The sequence below is a fragment of the Homalodisca vitripennis genome, chromosome 7 (genome assembly GCF_021130785.1).
Source record: "Homalodisca vitripennis isolate AUS2020 chromosome 7, UT_GWSS_2.1, whole genome shotgun sequence".
NCBI lineage: Eukaryota > Metazoa > Arthropoda > Insecta > Hemiptera > Cicadellidae > Homalodisca > Homalodisca vitripennis.
The window spans coordinates 23,383,435-23,405,889 of record NC_060213.1 but is presented as its reverse complement, the minus strand read 5'-3'; the positions used below and the strand labels follow the sequence as shown (position 1 = coordinate 23,405,889).

The following is a 22,455-nucleotide window of genomic DNA, read 5'->3' as shown; positions in this document are numbered from 1 at the left end:
CACGAAACCGTTTGTGCCATTAAAAAACGCGCCCGCAACATATAGGAGTCACAGGATACATTGTTCATCATATTCAAACACTCGATAGCTAATTTTTGAAGTTGAACCCGGTTATTAAAATTTTAACTAAAAGACTATGAGGTAAAATGGATAATTAATAATTTTTTGGTGAAAATACTGTATACAATATGTAATATTTCATTAATTTTGCAACACTACGCCCGGCCTTAAACATTCAATCCGATGAGAACCGCCCGCGGCAGTAGAGCGCGAGGCCCTTGCACAACACCAGCTCCAGCTCCGCGCCTCGCCTGTACTTGAGGAAGCGTTTATAAATAAATATGATTATCAGAGCAGCCTATAAAAGCTACGGGCCGTGGACATTATGGCCGTATAGCCGGTAATTACTGTGATACAGGGATGCCAACCGCGACCAACAGTAACGGCTGTGGTGGTGGCAACACTGACTGCCGCTTACGTCACTTCGGTTGTTATTATAAGGTTTAGGAGGTGATGATGCCTCGACGTTATGGTCCTCGTTTATCGCTATCGGCTTCTATAAGGCCAATTTTGTATTGTAACGCCGCTGTAAAACTTTGCACTTTGAATTCATTACAGAGTGCTTACACTTTCACTGCAAACACCGACTTGCTAGCCCCGCCGTGTCCGAGCAACTACTTCACTTCTCTTGAGTCTAGGGCTCGTGAACATTCATCAACTCTATAATACAAATTGGACTGTTTTCAACATTTCTACAGTATGTCAAGAGGCTTTGGTGAGTGAGGTTGCTAGGTCATGTCAATGTCTATGGCTCATTTCGTTGTTTATCGTCAAATGTTATATGATTGTATTTAGTTTGTTAACAATAGTGTGTTCATTCATGCTCAGGCAAATTTCATGGAGTGTACATGCACTATCGTCGACCTCGGTACTGTTTACATAGAAATTATGCTTCATTTCAAGTCTATGAGCCAGTTGTGGGAATAATATCGTGCGAACAGACATACAGAAATTAAATGTTTGTGTAAACTTCGTATGTACGAGTATGTCAGTGTTACGTTCGTCATATGTAAATTAAATGTTTGTGTACACTTCGTATGTACGAGTATGTCAGTGTTACGTTCGTCATATGTAAATTAAATGTTTGTGTACACTTCGTATGTACGAGTATGTCAGTGTTACGTTCGTCATATGTAAATTAAATGTTTGTGTACACTTCGTATGTACGAGTATGTAAGTGTTACGTTCGTCATATGTAAATTAAATGTTTGTGTACACTTCGTATGTACGAGTATGTCAGTGTTGTACGTTCGTCATATGTAAATTAAATGTTTGTGTACACTTCGTATGTACGAGTATGTAAGTGTTACGTTCGTCATATGTAAATTAAATGTTTGTGTACACTTCGTATGTACGAGTGTGTCAGTGTTCCGTTCGTCATATGTAAATTAAATGTTTGTGTACACTTCGTATGTACGAGTATGTCAGTGTTACGTTCGTCATATGTAAATTAAATGTTTGTGTACACTTCGTATGTACGAGTGTGTCAGTGTTACGTTCGTCATATGTAAATTAAATGTTTGTGTACACTTCGTATGTACGAGTATGTCAGTGTTACGTTCGTCATATGTAAATTAAATGTTTGTGTACACTTCGTATGTACGAGTATGTCAGTGTTACGTTCGTCATATGTAAATTAAATGTTTGTGTACACTTCGTATGTACGAGTATGTCAGTGTTACGTTCGTCATATGTAAATTAAATGTTTGTGTACACTTCGTATGTACGAGTATGTCAGTGTTACGTTCGTCATATGTAAATTAAATGTTTGTGTACACTTCGTATGTACGAGTATGTCAGTGTTACGTTCGTCATATGTAAATTAAATGTTTGTGTACACTTCGTATGTACGAGTATGTCAGTGTTACGTTCGTCATATGTAAATTAAATGTTTGTGTACACTTCGTATGTACGAGTATGTCAGTGTTACGTTCGTCATATGTAAATTAAATGTTTGTGTACACTTCGTATGTACGAGTATGTCAGTGTTACGTTCGTCATATGTAAATTAAATGTTTGTGTACACTTCGTATGTACGAGTATGTCAGTGTTACGTTCGTCATATGTAAATTAAATGTTTGTGTACACTTCGTATGTACGAGTATGTCAGTGTTACGTTCGTCATATGTAAATTAAATGTTTGTGTACACTTCGTATGTACGAGTATGTCAGTGTTACGTTCGTCATATGTAAATTAAATGTTTGTGTACACTTCGTATGTACGAGTATGTCAGTGTTACGTTCGTCATATGTAAATTAAATGTTTGTGTACACTTCGTATGTACGAGTATGTCAGTGTTACGTTCGTCATATGTAAATTAAATGTTTGTGTACACTTCGTATGTACGAGTATGTCAGTGTTACGTTCGTCATATGTAAATTAAATGTTTGTGTACACTTCGTATGTACGAGTATGTCAGTGTTACGTTCGTCATATGTAAATTAAATGTTTGTGTACACTTCGTATGTACGAGTATGTCAGTGTTACGTTCGTCATATGTAAATTAAATGTTTGTGTAAACTTCGTATGTACGAGTATGTCAGTGTTACGTTCGTCATATGTAAATTAAATGTTTGTGTACACTTCGTATGTACGAGTATGTCAGTGTTACGTTCGTCATATGTAAATTAAATGTTTGTGTACACTTCGTATGTACGAGTATGTCAGTGTTACGTTCGTCATATGTAAATTAAATGTTTGTGTACACTTCGTATGTACGAGTATGTCAGTGTTACTTTCGTCATATGTAAATTAAATGTTTGTGTACACTTCGTATGTACGAGTATGTCAGTGTTACGTTCGTCATATGTAAATTTAATTTAATTAATTCAATGTTACATTTATTCTAGTAAGTAGTAAAATAATTCCGATTTATGTCAAATATGTTGGTAAATGGGTTAATTTCTTTGCAGAGCAGAGCTCTAACATTACTGTGGTAGTAGTAGTAAGTTGAATACAAGGTAGAGGTCTCACCGTTTTCTTATTGTTAATAATTATTAGATTAATTTTCGATCATAACGGGAAATATTTCTGATCAACACATCAAGCAAACATCTGCTAACTTATTACGTGTAATATTTATATTGTTTATAGTACAGATTTTATGACACTACCCGTTGAGGTATTAATCACTTATGTACACCTTCCGGTGAAATGCAGTCCGTAACACTTCCGGCGAAGAGAGAAATCCAACGAGCCAAGTGGATCCGAATGGAAGGAGCCGTTTGGAAGTTATGGGGAATAAACACACGTAAGCGCTCAATCATCATCTCGACAAACGATCATTAATAGCGCCCTATAACAAGAAACGAAGGTTACATCCACAAAGTCCGCTGAGATAACGACGAGACATCAGCGGCAGCGGCACCGCTGCGTCGGCCGGAGCAAAAACCGGGAGCGGACGGAATTGAAATGTCCGTAATATGCAGAGTTCCGCAACTAAGACGTAATGAGGGTGACCGCAAGGACTTGCAATCACAAATCCGTTACGCTTTAATAGTTTTTGCGTATTTAACAAATGACTAGCCGGTACCTCATCAGGCAGCGAGTATGTATATAAATGAGTATATAATGGTGGGCGACGACAATCAAGGAGACAGGAACGGCGAAGGTCAAAAAGCTTCCGTATCCCTGACGCGGCGCGACCGCACAGTCACTCTCCTCTGCGCGCGCTCATTCGTACAGGATATTCTACCTGCTGTGGTACCTTATTTCATTATAAATCGTTGTAACTATAGTAGTACCTCATAATTTATGCCAGGTGTTATGTTTTACCACCTTGCAGTTGGCTACGACCAAGGGGATCCTCCTGAGGAACCTTAAAGTTTTATAGAGACTTATATAAATGTTGGAGAATATCGCTGAGATAACACTGGGCATATTCTAAATGTACCTTTGGACTCTGGCCGGCGGTGCGAGGTTGTATTCCATATTTACAAATATAGTTGCACCCCTAGGATTTGATCAAAAACCCTGCTAGTGACAGAGGTGAAAATGGGTTTAGAATACAAAAGAACATTTATATTTCATAAATATAATTAGTTGCGAGATTTTTGTTTACTTGTTATGCTATTTAACAACGAAATTGTGTTTTGGACGCTGAAAGAGAAACAGCGGTTCAATGTTGATCACATTATCCGGATGTAATATTACCGAGTAAAGTTAGAACAGCTCTTGGATAGGACGTGAAGGATCGAACCCCTACATCTGAAAGTGCTGCATATTTATTACAAGAGAAGTGAAAGAACCTTTACACTCTCTCTCTAAACCTTGCCTTACACTTTTTAGTCTTTTTCTACCATCTTGGTTCTTCTTCATCGGAGAGCCTTTATGAGATACCCAACCAACCGAGATGTTATGATCCACTAAGACTTTACTACATGTTGGCAACGCGACAAAGTTACCAGAAACGTCACTGTGGTCACGATGCTGCACGACAGACACGCTACAGAGCTGCGGTGTTATGTCGGCTGGTCTGTGGCACATCGGTATAGAGTACCGCACTGACGAGGCCAACTGTAACCCAACTTGGTCTGCAAAAACGGCGACGACTTGGGTTGACGATTGTGATTCCAGTGTTGAGTGGGTAGCACGCCCCGGGAATATCCAAGCATTAGGATAAAACGTTATTGAGTCGTTCTGTTGGTCTCAGAAGAGCTAGTAGTATCTTCTTTTTATAATACTAATAGATGTCTCGAAACCAGAGGAAGACCTTGCAAGTTTGTCACATCCCGGTTCCTTAGGACTACCACGATTCGGGTTCTCCGAGGCAGATACATTAATTTTGATGAAGGCATAACTCCAGAGCTCTAATAGTTGCGATGTCAGACAATTTTTCAACATATCTCGTGTGTGTGAACTTATTAAATTGAAATAGGGTCAACACTCTAGATACTATTTCTATCCGTATTTCTATCCTGTTTCCGTGACGAATTGAGTTACATTTGTAGCCTCAAGATTCATACCATCAACTACGTCGCTGACAATATCAAATGTCACAGAATTAGTGAGAGTACTTCTCTCGACATGTTCCATCAAGTCACATCCGCCCTTGTACGTCTCATCGACACCCAAGAAGAAAGACAACAAAATGACTGAGCGATCGGACGAACATTAACATCCCACATTAGTATCGGTGATTAATTAACAATGGGAACTGTTGGTGCGAAGTGGAAGTGGACCAAAAGATAACAAATGGTCGGACAGCCAATTTTAGCGAGTATAGCGGGGGGTCGGGGCCCGGGCCCGCTGGGCCATTATACACGGGCTGATTGATTGATTGATTGGCGGGTATTGTTCCTCAATCCTGGCCGTGAGGTAACATCTGACCTCTCGGCCGACTCGAGTACGGTAATGTCTAATACTGCAGATTGTTCTCAACTTACCCATTCTTGTTACGACAACGATTTTTACCATCTCTGTTCAAAATACTTGGCAAAATCTTAACACAACTATGAGACCATACATTTCATCTATGAAAGGTAATTAACTGAACTGCAGTATTAAATGGCTTTTGTTTCCTGCAAACAAGAGAAAAACTAGTAATATTTTCAAGACGCAGTTTCCCAACACCTATTATGAGATATTTCAGGAATGACGTCTCTTTGCTTATGTAGGGAAGGTTTACTAAATTGAATCAACGCAACTAAATTAGTATAGATTGTTGAACCGCAGAGGCTGAAGTTCAAAGTAGCTCGTTGAAATTACACTCTTATTTTAGATGTGTTTTTATATTTTTCACCACAAAAACAATGATTGTATTTTTATTCAAAGTTATACCATAATCACGTGGAACATTGCTATTCGTGGAAAACTATAAACTCTCAGACAATAATAAACGATTTCAGCATTTGATCTGGTTGTTTATCCTTGTGAGTACTTCGTGTAGGAGACGGTTATTTGGTTCAATCAAGTTGTCGGTCATAAACCCTGAGGACATCGAATTACAACCAATTCACAGAATACAGCCCGACGATAGGGTGCATCACTGACCCGTAGCCTCGAGCGATCATCTGTTCTGCCGGGTCGGGATAGAGAAAGGTGTAAAATACTTGAGCACCTCAGGAGTTCCTCGCAGGTGGTAAACAAAAGTTTAACGCCGTTTTGGGGGAATTTGTGCCAATTAAGCGGCTGTCGAGGTGCTAGGCGGGTCAGCGGTGGTCAGCGGGGTTATGTCTTCGGGCGGCGAGAAGGAAACCGGATCCGCGCAAGGCGAAGGTCACCGCCGGGTGAGTGGGTCACCCCTCCCCCTCCCACCCCGGCGTCATTTCACTCCATTGGGAAATTCTCACATGTCGGTCGTCGGACAGTTGTATTTTTAAACATAAATTGAATGACGTCAAGAGCGCGAGAAGGAAGAAACAGCACGGGTCCCAGTATTAATCCTTGCCGACGCCTCGCCTTGCCGCGTTCCGTTCGCGCTTTCCCTGTTCGCTGGAGTACCGCCGTTTCCAGTTTTTACGCAATTTGTTGGTCAGTGTCGGGTATAGACCGCGACGGCTCTGCGGTGAAAGAGGGAATGAAAGTTGTTCCCCCCGAGTTTAATTAATCGTTATAAGTTATTCACCTATTGCACAAAGATAAATGGGGATCTAATAGACTTGTTAATTAACTACAAGCTCCCAATTTTCGAGCCTCGATAATTGAATCTTATGATGCAAAACTGGTAAAGGTATTAATTATATTTTAGTCATAATTGTTTAGAAATTCCATTAGAAGTGTAATATACAATGTGTTTAGTGAGATTGCCTTAAGTGTAAAGACGTTCTCAAAGTTATTTTACATTCTAAGAACAATGCCAATTCTTAGTAAGTGATGACATCAGAAAGGACAGCGGAAAATCACGTTGAAACGCCGAGTGTTACACAAATTGACTATTTGGATAACTCGATGATTCACCGCTTGCCTCAATCTCAGCGCAGTTTCCCTCACGAAGGGCCGAGCCAGCTCGCATATACGGAGATGTCCTAATTAAAACATCCATTTCGTAAATCGATCCCCCGCCAGATTGCCGACAATGGTTTTGTTCACGCTCGGGTCGCAGCGCCTCGCCGCCACTGAACTGGCTGGCCCTCGCCAACGCCTAATACGGTATTCAGAAAGCATAGAGTAGATTCTCGTTAAACGCGAGTAACGAGAAACGATAGGATCTCCTCGTTAGATCATGACTTTCACCGGCCATTTCTCCCGTTTACGTGCCTCTCCGCACTTTATGGCGTGCCATACCGAGCCGTGACTCCCGCACATGGGGCAGTGTTGTGCTCTACAATATACAAGTATTACTGTCTCGGAATTTGGGGGGAAATATGGAGATTTAAATATCTTTGGCTGAGACTGTGAAGTGGTTTGTTCACCTATTTATACTACTCCATACCGAGCCGTGACTCCCGCACATGGGGCAGTGTTGTGTTCTACAATATACAAGTATTACTGTCTCGGAATTTGGGGGGAAATGTGGAGATTTAGAGATCTTTGGCTGAGACTGTGAAGTGGTTTGTTCACCTATTTATACTACTCCATACCGAGCCGTGACTCCCGCACATGGGGCAGTGTTGTGTTCTACAATATACAAGTATTACTGTCTCGGAATTTGGGGGGAAATGTGGAGATTTAGAGATCTTTGGCTGAGACTGTGAAGTGGTTTGTTCACCTATTTATACTACTCCATACCGAGCCGTGACTCCCGCACATGGGGCAGTGTTGTGTTCTACAATATACAAGTATTACTGTCTCGGAATTTGGGGGGAAATGTGGATATTTAGAGATCTTTGGCTGAGACTGTGAAGTGGTTTGTTCACCTATTTATACTACTCCATACCGAGCCGAGACTCCCGCACATGGGGCAGTGTTGTGTTCTACAATATACAAATATTACTGTCTCGGAATTTGAGGGGAAATGTGGAGATTCAGAGATCTTTGGCTGAGACTGTGAAGTGGTTTGTTCACCTATTTATACTACTCCATACCGAGCCGAGACTCCCGCACATGGGGCAGTGTTGTGTTCTACAATATACAAGTATTACTGTCTCGGAATTTGAGGGGAAATGTGGAGATTCAGAGATCTTTGGCTGAGACTGTGAAGTGTTTTATTTTCCCTATCTACACTACTCACTATACTGCCTTCAATATTCGAGTATTAAGAAGTACTGGATTCTTAGGTCTCTAGAATTGTAAATATTGTCTGTTGTTAAACATATGTTGTTAAACATGTTGTTAAACATGTTGTGCATATTGTAGAATGTGTGTTTTAGATTATACAAAATTGTAACTACTATCCTCTTCAATTATCAATTACTCTTTTAAAGTCAATTACGATGCAAGCAAAGTTTGCAAACAAAATGCTGTGTTCCACACACAAGTAGTTCTATCACGTATTAAACACTTTGTTATTTATTTTGATATTATTAAACAGATCGATTGATCTTTTTTGCTTTTACTTTAGTTGAACTCCTATCCCAGTACTTTCTCCGTATGGTACTTAATGTCTAGTGAATAATATTTCTTGCAATATTCAAAAACTTTATGCCACTGTGCGGGGTGATATCCGACAGTTACAAAGAATATTTTTTGTTATGCTTTGCAACAAATAAGATTCGCAATTGGTGTCCTCATTGCGAAATGACAACCACAGAGCACTTATGCTATAAATGGCCAATTAGCCCAGATGACTGAGGTCTGTAGCCTGAGGGTGTGTTTTGTTGCAGCGGTCCAGAGAGAGCGAGTACCCGCGGCGGCTCTACCTTGGTACCCAGGGGGACAGTTCTCCTCCCTCACCAACGGCGAGCTGGACGAAGGTATTGTCTAGGATAACTCTAACATTAGCAACTTAAGTGCTTCCACTTCCCGTGATTCCCTTGGATCGGATCAGAAGCCGTGCACATTGGTTCTGTCTCTACCAATTCATGTTCCCCTGCTCTCGATCGGACACCGAGCTCTCATTATTTCTCATTCTACCAGCTTAAAATTCAATTTTCAAAATTATCAAAAACACCAAAATTGAAACTTAAATCATTTACGATGTAACGCCCATAAAGACTTTTAATGATGCCGGTGAGCTCTTGCAAACAACACCATCAAAGGAATCATGGAAAGTGGTCACATTTCTAACAAAACTGTTCAACTAGTTTTATGAATCTATGTGCACAGTTCGATCCTATGACACGGGCAGTAGACAGACTGGGTTCGCTAATATGGGTTCCACTAGGCAATACCTTCTAGTAGAACTCTTTCACAGAACTGTAATAACGGTGCGATGTATGTACGAGTAGAACACTTCGCGTATTCTTCCGTGTGCTCGGAAACTGTCACAATTTTCTCATTGTGATGCCTGCTGATATATCAAGGCCATTCATAACTAGACTATTTGAGTAGATTATCAAAGGTAAGTGTGTTCATGTATCATCACAAACGACAAAAGGCCTTAAATTCCAAAAGCCTTAAAATAATGGAAAATTAAATAGCATGGCTCGTTTAACAATGCAACTACTAAAGTCTCTTGCAAAACGAAAAATCTTTAAGGCTTGTTAAAATGAACGTCGGCCTATCTGTGTCAATAACAAATCTGCCGCCGGGTTGTTGAAATCTATCCTTGACGCAAAGTGCAGCTACCCAAGGCTCACTCGCGGATTTATGTACTATGACCCCACTTGCACATGCAAAGCCTCTAGCTAAGTTACGGCGGACTTCTCGGAGGTACCTACATCAGTCATCTTTGCTTTCACTGGCAAGTCCCCAGCACCGATATGATTCATTAGGCCATCAACAATTGTAAAATATACTAGACATTTAATAGTCAAAGACGGTTTCAGTACTTGGTTAATTTTAATGAGAATTACGTGTACAGAAGATTTTTTACGCAGATTGCCTTCAACTGTTGGTAAATGAAACAGCACATATGGGAACACCTCTGCAACTTAACGGTCTTCTCAGTATGCTGTTGCATGTAACGTCGTAGTGGTTACAAAATTTGGCTACACTGGCGTACAGTTGATATAAAATGATGATCTTTGCTGTACCTGTTGTAGATAGTTTATCCACCATTTACTAATACAAGTGCAAAAGGAATCGTAATACCTGTATTACTTTTCTAAGTAGTGATTGCAAAATTGAAGCTAACTCCAAGTATGTGTTTGTATGAATCATGGGGTAAGAACGCTCCTTGGGCAATAGTTAAATATTCTTGTAGCAGTATTATAGTATAAGACAGATTTATGGTTTTAAGTATTATCATATAGTGCAGATTATTCAATGGAAAAACTTGATTAACGCAATACAGAACTTATTTTAGAAGGTGTTCATCAATTATGTATGATATTCCTTATCTCTACATTGGCAAGAATAATATTTGATTTTACCAAAAAAAAGGTTCTTGACAATGTGTAAGAAAGTGTAGTTTTAAACATTCTGCCCTATGTTGAACTTGATCCTCGCGCCGCTGGATTGTGTCACAGACAAGACTGACCGGGTGTGATGTTTCAGCTGTCCAGAGAGGGCGAGTACCTCCCTCGCAGCCTCCAGGGTTACCCGGCCAGTTCTCGCTGACGAACGGAGAGTCCGCTGCCGCTGCTGCTGCCGCCGCTGCTGCCGCAGGACTCAACGGTCACTCCTACCTCTCCAGCTACATATCGCTGCTGCTACGGGCCGAGCCTTACCCCACGTCACGGTATGGCCAGTGTATGCAGCCCAACAACATCATGGGCATCGATAATATCTGCGAGCTCGCCGCCAGGCTACTCTTCTCCGCGGTCGAGTGGGCCAGGAACATCCCTTTCTTCCCGGACCTCCAGGTAATACAGGGATCCCTTCAAACTTCTGTAGCTTCCGTCTCATTGTCACACACCTTGACACCACACGTCCTCTGCTCAAAGGCATGCTTGACACAACGGGTCCGTGAAAAGTCGTTCCGTTTGGTTTTATTTCACTAACATCTTGAAAACTGCATGTGTCTGGAATTATTATGTTCTTGAACTTTTACTTTAGACAATATAAGAGTCACATGAAGAAATAGCGGGTGGGTGAGAAGGCGTTGGATTGGCGTTTAGCCAAAAAATACTGTTGAACAACTTAGTCCCTGTCTGCCGGAGCATTTCACTTTGCTCTATTTTACTCTACTTTGTTGCACTTATAGCCTTTTGAGACATCCAATGTGTCATAAATGACGTAAAAGTTCATTGTTTATTGACTGTCATCCAAAGACACGATTTTTATATCTTCACAACAAAAAATCTTGTCTATACTTCGAAATAGTTTAACAGGCCTTAACAACTTAATTATGACTCATACATTCGTTACCGAAAACCCATATTAATCTACTATTTACGTTACACAGTTCTACGAGCTTTACATACATTGGGAATCGGTATTTAAGAGTTAAATTTAATGCAAATCGTATATATCACTAGTAGATATACCCTTCCTTACGTATTTTGTGTAGATAAGTAGAATCTACATATCTATCAATGGTGTGTACAATCGTAATAAACAACTAGTAGAAATGTAATAACACGGTCTCCTACTGAATTACTTAAGATAGTTATTTTATTTTTAAGACGGTCAGTAGCAATAAATCTATTTTGATCATGATATTATACCGTGTAAATATGACATATTACACTGAATTTATTGTACCTGAATTACTGTGTGTGCTGAAAACGTCATCAAAGTATATTTAACTATTGCAAAGCCCTGTGACATAACTCATATTTCATTGTGACTTTTAAGAGACCTTTTATCTGCTCGTAGTGATCTGCATATTCTACCCGCCAGAACCAACTGTTGCATCTGCCATATTGTCGATGCACATCGCGTTTACATATAAATGCCACTAAGTAATTCATGTTTATACGTGGGTGGCGCCGAGCCAACTGTGTTGTACGCGACTTTCTTCCTTCCTCTCAAGCGTTTTATGGTCCGTTTCCCCATAAAACAAGACAATCGCATTAACGTGTTTTATATTTCTTATCTTGAGAATATTTTCTCCTCTTCAACGTGTTTAGTGAGGGATTTTTGTTCAGTTTTATATTTATAGTTGTATAGTTCGGTAATAACTGTCATGTAATTACTCTACCCATTAGAATCGTAACAAAATAAATTTATAGAAGAAATTATAATTAATTAGTAAATTGAGACGTATTTTTGTTACTCTGAGCCCATTCCATTAATATTGTATTGTCAGTATAAAACTAAAATTCTGTAACCTTGAAAAAACTTCAGTATTTTTTTTCAATATTTTATCACTCATCCGAGCAAAACCACCCATTTGGTCATCTGTGCCAGATCGGCATATAGCTGAACTGTACGTATATTGAATATAATCTGGTGTATTATCCTGATTCACGTTGCACTTGCTCACTGTTCCTAGTTTGCCGCAGGTTACGGACCAAGTAGCCCTGTTGCGGCTAGTTTAGAGTGAACTGTTCGTGTTGAACATACTCTGGTGTATTACCCCGATTCACGCTGCACTTGTTCACTGTTCCTTGTTTGCCGCAGGTTACGGACCAAGTGACCCTGTTGCGGCTAGTCTGGAGTGAACTGTTCGTGTTGAACGCGTTCCATTGCTCGATGCCACTGCACTTGCTCACTGTTCCTTGTTTGCCGCAGGTTACGGACCAAGTAGCCCTGTTGCGGCTAGTCTGGAGTGAACTGTTCGTGTTGAACATACTCTGGTGTATTACCCCGATTCACGCTGCACTTGTTCACTGTTCCTTGTTTGCCGCAAGTTACGGACCAAGTAGCCCTGTTGCGGCTAGTTTAGAGTGAACTGTTCGTGTTGAACATACTCTGGTGTATTACCCCGATGCCGCTGCACTTGTTCACTGTTCCTTGTTTGCCGCAGGTTACGGACCAAGTGGCCCTGTTGCGGCTAGTCTGGAGTGAACTGTTCGTGTTGAACGCGTCCCATTGCTCGATGCCGCTGCACTTGCTCACTGTTCCTTGTTTGCCGCAGGTTACGGACCAAGTGGCCCTGTTGCGGCTAGTCTGGAGTGAACTGTTCGTGTTGAACGCGTCCCAGTGCTCGATGCCGCTGCACTTGCTCACCGTTCCTTGTTTGCCGCAGGTTACGGACCAAGTGGCCCTGTTGCGGCTAGTCTGGAGTGAACTGTTCGTGTTGAACTCGTCCCAGTGCTCGATGCCGCTGCACTTGCTGACTGTTCCTTGTTTGCCGCAGGTTACGGACCAAGTGGCCCTGTTGCGGCTAGTCTGGAGTGAACTGTTCGTGTTGAACATAATCTGGTGTATTACCCCGATTCACGCTGCACTTGTTCACTGTTCCTTGTTTGCCGCAGGTTACGGACCAAGTGGCCCTGTTGCGGCTAGCCTGGAGTGAACTGTTCGTGTTGAACGCGTCCCAGTGCTCGATGCCACTGCACTTGCTCACTGTTCCTTGTTTGCCGCAGGTTACGGACCAAGTGGCCCTGTTGCGGCTAGTCTGGAGTGAACTGTTCGTGTTGAACGCGTCCCAGTGCTCGATGCCACTGCACTTGTTCACTGTTCCTTGTTTGCCGCAGGTTACGGACCAAGTGGCCCTGTTGCGGCTAGCCTGGAGTGAACTGTTCGTGTTGAACGCGTCCCAGTGCTCGATGCCACTGCACTTGCTCACTGTTCCTTGTTTGCCGCAGGTTACGGACCAAGTGGCCCTGTTGCGGCTAGTCTGGAGTGAACTGTTCGTGTTGAACGCGTCCCAGTGCTCGATGCCGCTGCACGTGGCTCCGCTCCTGGCTGCAGCGGGTCTCCACGCCTCCCCCATGGCTGCCGACCGTGTCGTCGCCTTCATGGACCACATCAGGATATTCCAGGAGCAGGTCGAGAAGCTGAAAGCTCTGCACGTCGACAGCGCGGAGTACAGCTGTCTCAAAGCCATCGTCCTATTCACAACAGGTACGTCGCTCGGTGAACGTAAGACTGTAGTGCTAACTCATGGGTGCCAGCATTTTAAAGTTTATTTTGGACTAATACATTGAATATTTTACCCTCAATTTTTATTCTGGAAGTTCTCAATAGTTAATGTAAAAAACAAATAAAGAGAGGATTTTCGTTTACGCCTAACTCATATAAAATTATCATCATCAAATTAGACTTTTCCACTAATACATTTTAGTTCCTACAATATTAGCTATTGCTAGATTCAGCTTCTCTTTTCTTCGTTCAAAGAGGACGATTAACTATTGTTTTATTGTTTTAGTTCCCATTGTTGTAGTTGCCATTAATTACCAATGAATAATGTGGTGCCAGTGTGATATTTATCACTCAGTGGCAGTCTTGTAACATTTCAATTTGGCCCCGGTCTCTGGAGGAAGCGGGTAGCGGGGACTGTCGCGCTGCCGCCGCGCACCACAGTCACAGTAGACATATTCCCATGATATTATCCGTGTAGGATACTGCCCAGTGGCCCAATAAACAAGGCCGCCTTGTGTTTTCGTGAAGGTAGCTTAGCTTATGGGGCTCGGATTTGCACACAATAGGCGAGCGATGTTCGCGTTATCAGTTGCGCGGATCTGCGGCGGATCGCGCACCGCGCACTACGTCTGCGCACGTCGCATGAATAACTTTATAATATATAGCCCGCGCGGCGCGGCCGGCCGCCGGACTTTATGGAGGGCGGCCGTGCAATTACTCCAGCAATAATTGAGTCCCCGCTCACGAGGCTCTGTCTCGTTACATGGCAGATAGCATCGTCGTCCGCGAAATTCTCCCATCACGTCTTCGCCAGTGTTACACGTAAACACGCGGCGGCGGTGCTTGAACCCGCTGTGTCAGGAACAGCTGTCCATGACTTGGTAACACCGGCGGATCAGCTGTCCGGAACTTGGTATCACCAGCGGAACAGTTGTCCGGAACTTGGAACTTGGTGCGTTTTGGTTTTTGGCGCTGCCACTCAGACCATGAAAGGATGTAAAATCATAATCGTATTCACATTCATATTGGGCTTTTGTTCTATTAGGGCAAGAAGCTGAGCAACTTCACACTGCTTTGTGCTTTCTTCCGGAGTGACAGGATATTCAAGCTCGGTGATGTTAGAGCCGCCTCCTGTCTATATCCATGAGGAGAGCTAGCGTGCGAAATAATCCATTCGAGTTACCTTGAAAAAGAGGAGGCCACCCTTGTACTAATCTCTCTACTTCGAAAAATTACGATTACATTTACATTGCTCTTGCAGACTTACGGATTTTGTCAGAGACTGTCAATCAGTGATCATAACGGAGTAGTAAACATTCTTCCACAAAGAGTATCTGGTGTTGTTCTAGTATAGGTTGATATAGGTACTTGGAGCGTAGTACAGCCGTTCTGTAACTGTGGGTTTCAAGTGCACATTGTCAAATAAAAAGCCAGATCAAGGACAAAGCATTCAGGAGAGCTGACCATTGACCGATACAGAAGTACAGCCGGTGTGTCTGGCATGCCAAGTGGTGCAGACTCCAGATGTAAATTTAGAAAAATCTGTTCCAGATTGACTGAGGGAGGAGTTGTAAGATTGGATTTCTCTTTCAATTTACTCAGTTATGAATAACAAACAAGATTATATGTGTTGTCTCACAATGTGTTGATGACTTCATATTCCCTGGTCTCAAGATAACTGTAGCGGACGTTGAGCAGGAACCCCTAGGGACGTTGTGTAGTGGACGACAGTGTCAAGCTGTCAGCGCGACACGGACGACACGGCAGTGTTGGGACCAGGAAAGGACAGCGACAGGACACGGACACGCGCGTGTTAGGCGCAGGATGAGATCCGGTGTGGTGTACATCTTGTGGAGGGGCGAGCGACTATATTCATGAGTTAGTTTGGCTGACAAGAATCTGAAGTTGTAAACAAGATGTCAGGCAGGGGACAGTACAATCGACCGGACACGTCCCGTAGCCTTGTATCTGATCGCTTCATATCGTCTCTCGGTCCGCTCGTTCTCTACACCCGAATCTGTACAGTAGTAGATACCGTATACTGTACATTGTAACCTAAGCCGTGAGTGCTGAATTAATGTCGAATTTATCTCTTACACTAACATATTTGGTTTATTTTGACACAAATCACTACTATTACTATAGGTATAACTGAATAATTAAATAATACATTCGTGTATTAGATTCGTGTTATAGAGTCTACGTATCTTTTATCATAAATCTCGAAATCTTACTAGATCTGCAACTTGTGCCTAGATGCTTACATAGACGATGATCTGAGGTCTTGATTTGTTAGGGCAGAGACTACAGAATGGTTGCTGGAGTTTATATACTTAAACGATTAATCTTAAAAATCCAAAATATGACTAAATGCTTCAGTCGATATCCAAAGTTTTCTTGCTGAATTTGGAATTATTCTCTACTAAACCTATAGCATTCGCCGTGTCTTTGGTACATTCCTTCATAGACGCTGATAGTAACTTTAACAATAATTACCCCACAGTTCTACGCGGAAACAATGATTAAACCTGTAAACTTGTTAGTTGTTTCCCACCGAGTTTGTACGCATCGGGCTATAATCTCACTTCGAGTACTACCTGCCGATAATGGCGCAGATCAACAAGCCGCCAATCTGCGGCAATTTCATGGTTCCTATCAGAAGTTTCGATTGTTACTGACTGGCCTCCGCTCGTCTAAACGTCTCGGGTTCGGACCTCGGATCGAGAAACCGGGATTAAACATCGGCCCGACCACCGGCCGAACCGAGCACAATTACCATAAATCATGGCTCCGACTGTTTCCGGAATAAACAACATTCCCGGGGCCTCGGTGGCTGACGGACCTTATCTGCATCCGAGATATCGGAGTAACGGTCGCCAATTATCGGAAATTGAATTTCGCACCGTGTAAATTATTGTTTGTAATTCTCCGACTGCCGTAATGGTGGTCGGGAGCGGCAATTTCTGCATCGGACTTATCGGACGGCCTCACGGTCGGTCACGACGGCCGCTATGGAACCGGGTCAACTCGGTTTCGTTTCAAATTGTGCCCACCTCCCGTACCAACCACCCGGTGATTAATATCCCGCCAAGTGGTCTCGAGCTTGTGCACACTCGCACTCGCACACACAGGCACACGCACACGTGGGTGGGAAAGTTGCTGCCTGTTACACCATCGCGCATTATCAGATAGCGAGGATTGCCACAGGGTTGTGATCTGGTTCCCCCATTGTTCGTGCACTATGGCGCCCGCGGTTCTAGGTTTACTCGCGGCAAATGACAACTTGATTGGGCAGATTTTTGAAAACTAGAGTGTCTTGCTTTATTATCTCCTTGTAGACAGCTTGTGCTTGTAATATTATCGAACCCATGAATATCTGTTATACGCTTATCGACAGGAAGTTTATTTTAACATGTACAATTTATTATTGTTGTGTTTCTCGATAAAATTTGCCTTTATGAGTTTAAATTTCTTATAACTAAGTTAATTAATTTGTTTGTCCTCCTCTAAATATCCCAATCAAATATTGTTAAGAGAAATTTATTTGAAGTATATTTATTTGTAGGTGACATTCAGTTTCTTTAAACTATGATACACCTCTATGTTACACCTCACTACCACTCTAGACATTAGGAGAACCCGGACAGCGGTAATGTGTGTCCATCACAGAACATATGTTAAACTTCATATTCTTGAATTCACGGAACATTTTTCATGGTGATCAATGGACTTTGCAATCAACGAAATTACAAACGGAGACGTATTCATTCTGCACATCACTACTCTCAGGCTTTCATGAACAAAATTTTATTCGTATTAAACTGAGTATCAGAGACCTTTGTGCCCGCGTGTGATTTAAAATCGTCACTTCAACACAAATAATCATGTACGAATTGTTTAGAACATCGGTACTACATAAAATAGTCGATAGTTTCACTAGTATTAAACTGAGAATCAGAGACCTTTGTGCCCGCGTGTGATTTAAAATCGTCACTTCAACACAAATAATCATGTACGAATCGTTTAGAACATCGGTACTACATAAAATAGTCGATAGTTTCACTAGTATTAAACTCAGGATCAGAGACCTTTGTGCCCGCGTGTGATTTAAAATCGTCACTTCAACACAAATACTCACGTACGACTCGTTTAGAACATCGGTACTACATAAAATAGTCGATAGTTTCACTAGTATTAAACTCAGGATCAGAGACCTTTGTGCCCGCGTGTGATTTAAAATCGTCACTTCAACACAAATAATCATGTACGAATCGTTTAGAACATCGGTACTACATACAATAGTCGATAGTTTCACTAGTATTAAACTGAGGATCACAGACCTTTGTGCCCGCGTGTGATTTAAAATCGTCACTTCAACACAAATAATCACGTACGACTCGTTTAGAACATCGGTACTACATAAAATAGCCGATAGTTTCACTAGTAATACAGCCAGCGGAATAGAGGTTGATAGCGAGAGGGGGAAGGGGAGGAGGATAGAGAGAAACCAGGACTAGTCCACTCCTGGCAGGCTTCCCAATGTGCGCCTCGTACATCTCCTCTCTATTAATGGTCCTCTTTAATTTGTTATTTATCTCTTACGGCCCTTTATTTCCTCAGGTAATTTATGTACCGTCGTTCACTCTTATTCTTCTCCTATTGCCAGTCATTCAGACCGCCTTGGCAACGTGTTTTATCGGTACTTCTTCTTCGGCACGATGTGGTTTGTGAATGCCATTAATCTGTATTTAGCGTTGTTCACATTTTTGACTATGGAGGGTTCAAGTTTGAATACAATGTTCTCAGAAACGCTCTTATAAACCCATTAGCTGTCCTCAAAACAGGGGAAGACCTCTGGGATAAGTTCAATGTTGTTAACTGTACATTCTTGTATGGAGCCAAACTCTATAGTCGCGACCAGTGTAGAAGGCGTGTCTGCAATGTTGCCACTTCGTGTCCAAAGTTTAAAAATGTAACGTTAAGGCTAACAACAGCGGTGTTTGAGGGGATCCGTACATTTTACGCTTGGAATAATTGTTATATTAACAGCATACGGGAATCTAGGTTATGGTTCTAAGTCCAAGGCATATGTACTCCAAGTGGAAGAAGTTTACCTACTTATATTTTCCCCTCCGATCACCACCAGTGTTCCTGCCAATATAAAAACCGCCTTATTGTTGAATATGTCCATTTCACCATATTCAATGAATAACTTGGCCACAATCCCTAAGCCCGTATAGCAGAGGGTTAATCCATAAACAAATAAAATAGCATCGCCCGCATCATCGTCACGTTTGTATAGTCGCTTTTTATGACAAGTAACGATTATTCTCTCGTCCGTTTGTTGGGCTCGCCGAGTTAAGCACCAATTTGAACTTCCCTCCTGACGACCGTTAGAGCAGACCGCAAACCTGATGTTTCCCGTCATAGCGTTAATAATCATTAAAGATAGTCTTTTATTGGAATATATCATCTGAAAGAAAGCAATAAAATCTTTTTTATACTCGTCATAAACGAGCTGCTATATAGACATGACTTGTGATGTTTATACACTTCATGTTAACTAATTCACCTTCATTGTGACATGCTGGTGCTCTTAGCTAGTGTGCAGTGTGCAGTGACGTCATTTATTTATTACACTTGAGGAAGACAGTAAATCTCAATCCCTGAAACGTGGTGTTATACTTGATTTGTAACATACAACGATGACAAATGTCCAAGGACTACATAACCTAGCGACACCGAGAGACTCTGCAGAGGTTTGAGCCTTGTACAGATCACTGATATTTTGGGTAGGTTCTGAACTCGTGTACGTCAGTGTCACACGACATGGACGTTGTCACAGAATTAATATAAACTCAGCTAAAATGTAAAATTCCATTTTACCTCTCACATTTGGCTTGTTACCACAAACTGTTCTGGCAAGCGTGTCTTGTAGTGTTCAACACAGACACTCGTGGTGAAACGTTCCTGTCCGATTCTTTGTAACAGATATACGGGACATTTACTTCTATCTGTATGTAATTAATACATTCTGAGATTAGTGAACTGACATTTATTAATTGTTTAATATACATAAACTTTATAAGTAAACTTATTAATTTCTTCCTATCCAATCAGCAAAACTAAAGATTGCAATTTAAACCTAATTAAATAGGACCTATTATTACCATTACGATCAGGCCAATAACTAGGTGATTCGATTCCCTCCTGACAATGTATTTCCCCACAGTTAGACTTGACTATTCAATAATGCCTATACCCAGTCAGTTCGGTTATTACTATTGTTTAAAATTGAATGATACAAACGACCACAGCACCCCCTACCGGGAGGAACCGAACAGGTAGTAGAGCACATCTCATACAGCACGGCCAACGTTTTCAAGGTAGATAGTACCAGGCATGCCAACTGCATTCCATTAGTAAGAGCTCGAAACCATTTACCGTCCGATTCACGAGATAATCGATTCCGTCAAACTGGCAGCACTGGTGATCATGTCTTGTCAGTGAATGGTGCGCCCGGTCATCGTGGTGCGTGTCCTTGTCAGGGTACGATGTTTCCCGGTCAGCGTGCAACATGTCTTGTCAGTGAATGGTGCGCCCGGTCATCGTGGTGCGTGTCCTTGTCAGGGTACGATGTTTCCCGGTCAGCGTGCAACATGTCTTGTCAGTGAATGGTGCGCCCGGTCATCGTGGTGCGTGTCCTTGTCAGGGTACGATGTTTCCCGGTCAGCGTGCAACATGTCTTGTCAGTGAATGGTGCGCCCGGTCATCGTGGTGCGTGTCCTTGTCAGGGTACGATGTTTCCCGGTCAGCGTGCAACATGTCTTGTCAGTGAATGGTGCGCCCGGTCATCGTGGTGCGTGTCCTTGTCAGGGTACGATGTTTCCCGGTCAGCGTGCAACATGTCTTGTCAGTGAATGGTGCGCCCGGTCATCGTGGTGCGTGTCCTTGTCAGGGTACGATGTTTCCCGGTCAGCGTGCAACATGTCTTGTCAGTGAATGGTGCGCCCGGTCATCGTGGTGCGTGTCCTTGTCAGGGTACGATGTTTCCCGGTCAGCGTGCAACATGTCACAGCGTCGGTGCAGCGTATGACGTCACTCTGGAGACTCTGACCCGTCTCTGTTTGTGACAATACGTATGAGAAATCGTTCGATTTTGTGACCAACACATTAGATAAAACAACCCAATTGTAGCCTTCTTTGCTTTCCTTTCACTTGACGTTCACGCTCTCGTATTGGAGGTCAATGTTGCTAATACAGAAGAGAATGCCCAGCACTCGATCGCCTATCAAACAATCAGTTACTTCACTGCGGTACCGGCGGTTTCCACCATTGTTACGCGGCAGTCCACACACCACAGTCCACAGTGTACCGCAAGAGATAATAAATAACCCCGCAATCGGCCGGCAACACCGATCGGCCTGTTGTTATTATAGGTTATGTTTCCCATTGTCGCGCGCACAATCGGCTATTGTGTGGTGTCGGTTAACCCGCAGCGCGCCAAGCGGCGGACGGCGGAGTTAACAAGCCGCGCCTCAGGTCCGTCTCCCAAGTCTTAATTAAAACCACTTTAACTCGTAATTGTGGCCACAATTAGAAATGATGAAGACGAAAGCAGCGCGTACTGCGAGCAGGCAGATCTGATAATGTGGGTCACAGAGCTTCCTGTGTGTGGAGAACATTGCCACCGGCACGCCACGCCACCATCCCTAATTTTGCAATTAAAATTACGCTCCTCATCACTGGGGCGCAAATTACACCCTTCCATCAAACACTTAAGGTTCGTTAAGATCTGGGAGTCACCGCGTCACACTAGCCGAGGCTTTCTGCGACTCACTTTTCTTCCCTTCTGACCAACTTGTGCCAAATGTCAGTTGATGCATTGTGAGGAATAGCATTCATCAAATTGAATCAATCACAGTGATAAAAAGGTGGCCCGAACCGAATAAGAACGCACTGAAAATTGTCATCAAAGTGCACCTTACAACTAACCCAACCTCGCCTATCCTAACCACTAACCCAACCTAGCCTATCCTAACCACTAACCCAACCTCGCCTATCCTAACCACTAACCCAACCTCGCCTATCCTAACCACCAACATAACCTAGCCTATCCTAACCACCAACATAACCTAGCCTATCTTAACCACTAACCCAACCTCGCCTATCCTAACCACTAACCCAACCTCGCCTATCCTAACCACCAACATAACCTAGCCTATCCTAACCACCAAGATAACCTAGCCTATGCTAACCACCAACATATAACCTAGCCTATCCTAACCACCAACATAACCTAGCTTATCTTAACCACTTACCTAACGTAGCCTATCCTAACCACTAACCCAACCTCGCCTATCCTAACCACCAACATAACCTAGCCTATCCTAACCACCAAGATAACCTAGCCTATGCTAACCACCAACATAACCTAGCCTATCCTAACCACCAACATAACCTAGCTTATCTTAACCACTTACCTAACGCCTATAACCTAT

General features: G+C 42.5%; 1 protein-coding gene across 3 annotated transcripts in view; it reads left to right on the top strand.

The window, feature by feature from the left end:
• Positions 1-22,455, top strand: part of LOC124367011 (steroid receptor seven-up, isoforms B/C) — a 156,367-nt gene that overhangs the window by 62,312 nt on the left and 71,600 nt on the right. The window contains exons 3-5 of one of the 3 annotated variants that reach the window (XM_046823683.1): positions 8,764-8,853; positions 10,538-10,845; positions 13,678-13,936. In XM_046823683.1, the coding sequence (XP_046679639.1) occupies positions 8,764-8,853; positions 10,538-10,845; positions 13,678-13,936 (657 nt within the window). Of the gene's footprint in view, positions 1-8,763; positions 8,854-10,537; positions 10,846-13,004; positions 13,447-13,677; positions 13,937-22,455 lie in introns of those variants that run through there. The other 2 variants (XM_046823685.1, XM_046823684.1) reach the window with 2 other exon arrangements.